Raw genomic sequence first — 6083 nt, 5'->3', positions numbered from 1 at the left:
GACAGTGGCGAGGAAAAACTTCCTTTTAGGCAGAAACCTCGGTCAGACCCAGGCTCATAGGCGGCGTCTGACGGGCCGGTTGGGGTTATAATTTACACATACTTCCATTTTAAAAAATGGTCTGAAGTTGAAACTATAATAAAGTGTTTGTTCAACCAGGTTTCATTCCTTTAAGGGTCATTGTAACTGATAAAAATAATAGTATTTTCTGAGACTGATCTACCGTGAAAATCTCCTACCTTTGCAATCCTAGTGTTTAGGATTAATTTTGTCACCATACACAATGTACTATATGTCAAAGAAGTGTACAGTGTGGAGAATGTGGTTTAGTGTTTGTTAATTTCCCTGAACCAGTCAACTTGTTATATGCGAGCAGTTGTGTCAGTATCTTACTCTGAGTCTGTGGATTCCTGGGCCATGACTTTCCAAGAGTCTCAAAAGCACAGAGCAGAGCTTCGGTCTGCAGCTCTTTCTCCTTCACATCTCGATCATCATCATCATCCTCCCGGGACCTCAGTGATGCACCGCCACTCTCTGGGCAGTTCTGTTGGAAATCAGGAAGATAGATTGAACACAGTTAAACAAGCTTGTCAAAATGTTGATGTCGTTAAAATAACACACAGGCAATCTCAAATGAGCAAAAGTGATTTAACCTTCTTCATTAGAGGAAAAAGGATTTCAGCCATGTTGCTGAAACGGTCCTCCTGGCTGCTATGAAGCACATCCCCAGCGCAGCGCAGAGCAGCCATTTTGTAAACCAGACTCTCCTTACGACATTCCTTCAACACAACCTCAAGCACCTCAGAGATGGTGGGTTGTCCTGCGCAAGGCTTCTTCAGCTCAGTGCTGAAAGCCAGAGGAATAATGGAAGCAATTAAGTGTGTGTGTGTGTGTGTGTGTGTGTGTGTATATATATTAGAGGATGGATACCCGACCCGAATCCGACGGGACCCGATGGTACTCGACGGGCCGGGCTGGGTTCGAACAGATTTTTAGAAAGGATGCTCGGGTTCGGGTCGGGCTCGGTCACATCAGCGCGATAAGGCATTGAACATTTTGAATTTAAAACAGCTTATGTAGGTAATGGCGCTTGTTGCCCCGTGTGCACTGATGCGCTCATCTGTTGACATTTCCGAATGCCTTCCTACAATTGCTTAATAAAAGCGGGCTTTCCACACAAACAAACGTACATGTGTCATTAGTATGAGAAACAAATGCGATTTTAACTGTGTCGGGCTAGGGTCGAAAAATCCGGCCCGATCTGCACTCTAATACACACACACACACACACAGTATATATATATATATATATATATATATATATATATATATATATATATAAAAAAACACAGTGAATTCATTTTTTCCTCCAAATAAAACTGACAATAGAAAAAAGGTTGTCCAAAGAGTCTCACCTGCATTTTGAGATTACTGATCCAATGGCTTTCAATAGCTCCTCCTGAAACAAACAGAAAGAATATATGAAATCATAATTCATTTTGTAACAACAATCTCTATCTTACTTTTTTGTTCTGCTGTTGTATCTCCGTCCGTTACCTTGCCAGCCCATGTGCGTCCAGATAGTCCCTGCATTAAAGCTGTTAGCACCATCCCAAGGTGTGGTGCCACCAATGAGCCTGTCTGTTCCTTGGCAACAGTTGCCATAGCAGCTGCACCCTGAGCCTTCATCTTCCAGGACTGGGACAACAGTGCCTTCTGTGTGATAGCGATCAGTTCTGTCATATAGAGTCTGATACCTCCAAAGCTTCCTAGAATCAAAGAAAAGTTAAAAGAAAACAAAATACATTATACAGATGTTATGATTGGACTGTGTTTTTAGTCTATAACAATATTCCAAAAAATGTTATATCCATTTATTCAAGTTTTCTTTTTCTAAACAACATTAACTGTATACAACTTTGTACTGTAGAGTGTTTCTCACCTGGGACATTCTCTTGCCACACCTCAGCCCAAAGCGTGGCATCATGGCTCTCTCCTTTCTCCTCATCCGGACCTGGAGCCTGGTGCATACCCAGGAAGGCCAGTGGTAGAGCCACTCCTGCATGGGCCTTCAACACATCAGGACTGTAGTGGCTTATGGCGTGCATGGTCAACACACATGAGGACTTGTACACTGGCTCTGGGAGTGAGAGAGAATTGAGAAAATAGAGAGTAGAAGAGAGCAGAGTGTAAAAGTTACAGTTTGGTTTAATGCACATACAGAATCATTATATTTTGAGTAAAAATTGTAGATTTTCTGCTGTCTTACCTTCTTTCTCCAAGTACCAGCTGTTGAGCTTCAGTAGTAGTTTCTCTACACTGCCGTCTTTTGCGGTCTGATGGAAAAGAGAAATACAACACATGCTTTCTGAGTCCCTGAGAACAGCCTACGGTGTAATTAATATAGCAAGACTGTTTAACAGAAGTGGTGCTTACCCTGACCAAGTGTCCCAAAGCAAAGGCAAATGCTTTCTGTACCACAGTGCTTCTGTCATGAATACCATTCAACAGGGCACTCATCAGTTTACCTGGAAACAACAAAAATCTTTGTCTTTAGTTCAATTGCACCAAACAGAAAACACATTACAGGAACAAATGAGCATACTTGTGCTTTACCTGAGTATGGGGTAAGGTCCTGGGGGCACTGCACTGTGAGTGAAACAATTACACTAGCACAGCCACCCTATGTAGTCAAAAGAGACAAACACAAAAAGGCTGACTTGATACACTATCTTTATGACATAAAGGAGACAAAGGCCAATAAATAACAAAGGGTGGATTTAAAAAGACAATCAAAGCATCAACTATTTTCAGACAATCTAAGAATAAGTGACTGCAGATGTGTGTCTACCTTGGTGCCCAAGCCTACTCCACTCTTGAGCAGCTCACAGAGCCTGGGAACCAGCTCTCCCAGCACGGAAACATCGAGGTGCTGCAAACACTGAGCACAGGGATACACAAGACAGATCCTTACAAAACCGATCTCATTGAATTTTGTCATGTTTTGTCAAATAGAAACCTTCCTTTCCTGCGACACCTTGAAACTGGGTTGAAAATCCCAAAAGGTCAAGAAAATTAGTACTTGAGGTTCAACTAAATAATTATGATTTTTTTGTTCTTACCATGTTAACAGTCTCCATTATTGGAGAGGACTTGGCAGCACTTAGCCTGGCACTATCCATGGCACTCTAGAGAGGCAGAAAGAGCACAACTCATTGCAATGTGGAGTCTAACCGATGATAGAACTTAAACACTTTGGTTACCAGACTTTGGGTGAAGATGTGGTAGACTGCTGAGGTTACCTTTTCTTGCTCTGTGGCTCTGAGACTGAGGTAGTTGAGGACCTGAGGCTCCAGTGTGCTAAGGGCCTCCAGCAGGGCCGGGATCAACCGGGGAGCATGAGGCTTTAGTCTGGCACCGGCCGTCTTACTTACTTTCACCAGAGTCTGAATACTGGTAGGGAATATAATAGATTGGATCAGAGAGAACAAGGCAGACAATTCTCAACTTTTGAGAAGCTCTCAGGCTCAACTTCATGACATGTTAGAAAACTTGTGTTGCCTTGGTGATTTTGATGAACAAGTGGTTCAATGAGTCAACAGACACATCAGGTTTAATTTTGCTGTGGTTGAACAAAAATAGTGTTAAAAAAAATCGCGATTAATCACGATTTCAATATTTTAAATAGAGTGACAACCATAGTTTTAAACAGTTATAATGTATAAAAAACTTCCTCACCCAGTTTGCTGTCTACTCCACTACAACAATGTTAATTTTGTATTTGCAAGAAAGACAAACAGCATAAGTTGCTTCTATATATGCAACTTTAGAACCAAACAGGACAACCAAAAGCACATTCATGGACAGAGACGTTACCTTAGTGAGCGGACCTCTGAGACATTGCTAACAATGCCTTTTTCCAGTAGGGTAGGCAACAGTACCGCCACAGTTCGCTGGGCTGCAGAGCCTGTAGACTCACACATACGAGTACACACCTGGACAGATTGTGAGACAGACATTTGTACCGAGGTTATTATAGTTTTGCATTTTTCATATGTTTTTATTTAGATTTCGTTTTGTCTTTTTGTTTTAAACTTTAATTAGTTTTTAAAAACGGGTTTGCTGGTTAAGTTTTTTTTTTTTTTTTTAAATGCTTAGTTTTAGTTTAGTTTTTCTTAGATTTAGTGTTAGTTTTAGTCAGTTTTGTAATATGGGTTATTTCTCAGCGGCAAGTTTAAAAAAAAGGTTAAAAATATGTATTCTAAATATATTCAACAATAAATAACACCCGTTAGCTAGATAAAAAGTGCATATGATGAGCAAAAATATGTTAACACTCTACACAAGACGCAGTAAGTGCAAAATGTGTAAGTGACCAGGAAAGTGTTCCAGGAAAAAAAACTAAATAGCCAATTGACTAAAGAAGACAGAAATCAACCGGCGTTTGGAACTTTGGTTAGAATAAAGTGGCATCCCAGTATCAATACACATATGAACCCACACTTCCTTCTGCTTTTGGTGTTCCTGCGCATTTACTAACCAGCAGCTATTGGGTCGCCGTTGAAAGCCAACCTGTAGTGTTCTCTTTCCTACGGTTGTCTCCGTCATGCTGCCAGGCCCTGTACCAATAAGTCCATGCCCTGTACCAGGTTAGCTTCTGTTTCGGGGGAGGGGGGCTTTGCGTTCTCCTTTCCCTTGTTAAGGTAAGCTAGGTTAGCCTCCTTGTGTGCACTTCTCAAATTTACCTTCAAATTCACAGGTTTTTTCCCCTTTAATAAATTGTCTACATATTTTACCACCTTCCACTGCAAGGCACTTGCTTTTATCTGACACAGTCATAATCAAATAGGACTCTGCTGCTTTCTTCATACTTTTGGTACCACCATGATGTTAGGCGAGGGGCACGGACAGGTTGTGTTCAATTTGACATGGAATGACAGAATTTCTGGGTTCCCAGTAGGAAACATGTTTCTGGCATAGACTGGTCGGAAATGTCAGACTCAGAATGATATAACGTTATTTGCTCTATGAAAGACATTGACAAAGACAAAATCTAAGGACATTTTACTTGATAATTTTAGTTTTACAAACAGACATTACAGTTTTAGTTAGTTATTGTTTTTTTTGAACAACAACTTTTTTTTAATTTTTTTTATTTCCGTCAACGACAGTGTTTTTCCCCACTTAGTTTTTGTAATTTGTTTGTTTTCGTTACCAATAGAAACAGGCAAACAATTACAAAAATGTACATACATTCAGGCCAACATTATAACAAACAGCTTTACCTTACTGAGTGTCTTCAGTGTTAGGTCTGCTGCTTTCCTTACAGATTCCTGAAATGCAAGATGACACATTAAAAAATAATGTAATGCTACTTTTGACGTTTGTAGTTATTTTGCTGTGCATATGTAATATCTATGCTTCATGATAGCCTTAAATAATTCATCATATAGTGTGTCAATCCACAGTTTTTTACAATGTGTTTTTGCTATTTGTGAACTATTATACAATTGCCATCCGTTGCTCTAGATGAATTAAAGTAACAGTGATTATAATTATTTCCTGCTTACCTTTATGTCATCAAGGACTCTGAACAATGTCTCCCACATTTCTGCCAGGTGATCAATGAGATCATCAGCTTGGCGGCCACGAATCAGGTCATTCAGGGCTAGGCAGCTGGAAGGAAAACCAATTCATCAAAAACAGATTTCCTCTTACTTTACAATATTGTAGCATATGCTTTTAGGCTTCTTTACCTTAAGACTACAATATTTTAATATGTAAATGAAAATGTAACCCCTTGTACATGTCATGTTTTAAAGACCCTGTTCCTGTGCAAATATAGTGTTGCCATTTCAACCCACTCACAAATGTGGTATGGAATTAGACCATTTTGCATATATTGATATAGTTCAAATTTGCAGTTGTAAGGAGTATTCAGATATTTTACTTTAAACAAAAATATTAAAATGCTAGTTTTTCCTTATTTTCTTTTGCATGTCTGTCAGAAAATTTGTGTTTTATTCTGCTGTCTTGAACAGCTGAGCCTGGTGAATCATGAACCAGGTGAAGAAACCTGTTTA

The 6083-nt window shown here is 39.7% G+C and overlaps 1 protein-coding gene across 2 annotated transcripts in view; it reads right to left on the bottom strand.

The window, feature by feature from the left end:
- The window catches only part of ecpas (Ecm29 proteasome adaptor and scaffold), a 20224-nt gene that overhangs the window by 1465 nt on the left and 12676 nt on the right, over positions 1-6083 (bottom strand). For both annotated transcript variants that reach the window (XM_032543873.1, XM_032543874.1), the window contains exons 32-45: positions 5571-5676; positions 5286-5333; positions 3877-3995; positions 3303-3453; positions 3123-3188; positions 2852-2941; positions 2617-2683; positions 2437-2528; positions 2270-2336; positions 1943-2140; positions 1558-1769; positions 1416-1459; positions 654-846; positions 394-544 (exon numbers count right to left, since the gene is read on the bottom strand). In XM_032543873.1, the coding sequence (XP_032399764.1) occupies positions 394-544; positions 654-846; positions 1416-1459; positions 1558-1769; positions 1943-2140; positions 2270-2336; positions 2437-2528; positions 2617-2683; positions 2852-2941; positions 3123-3188; positions 3303-3453; positions 3877-3995; positions 5286-5333; positions 5571-5676 (1604 nt within the window). The remainder of the gene's footprint in view (positions 1-393; positions 545-653; positions 847-1415; positions 1460-1557; positions 1770-1942; positions 2141-2269; positions 2337-2436; positions 2529-2616; positions 2684-2851; positions 2942-3122; positions 3189-3302; positions 3454-3876; positions 3996-5285; positions 5334-5570; positions 5677-6083) is intronic.

The sequence above is a fragment of the Etheostoma spectabile genome, chromosome 2, assembly GCF_008692095.1.
Source record: "Etheostoma spectabile isolate EspeVRDwgs_2016 chromosome 2, UIUC_Espe_1.0, whole genome shotgun sequence".
Taxonomy (NCBI): Eukaryota; Metazoa; Chordata; class Actinopteri; order Perciformes; family Percidae; genus Etheostoma; species Etheostoma spectabile.
This window is presented reverse-complemented; position numbering and strand designations above follow the sequence as displayed.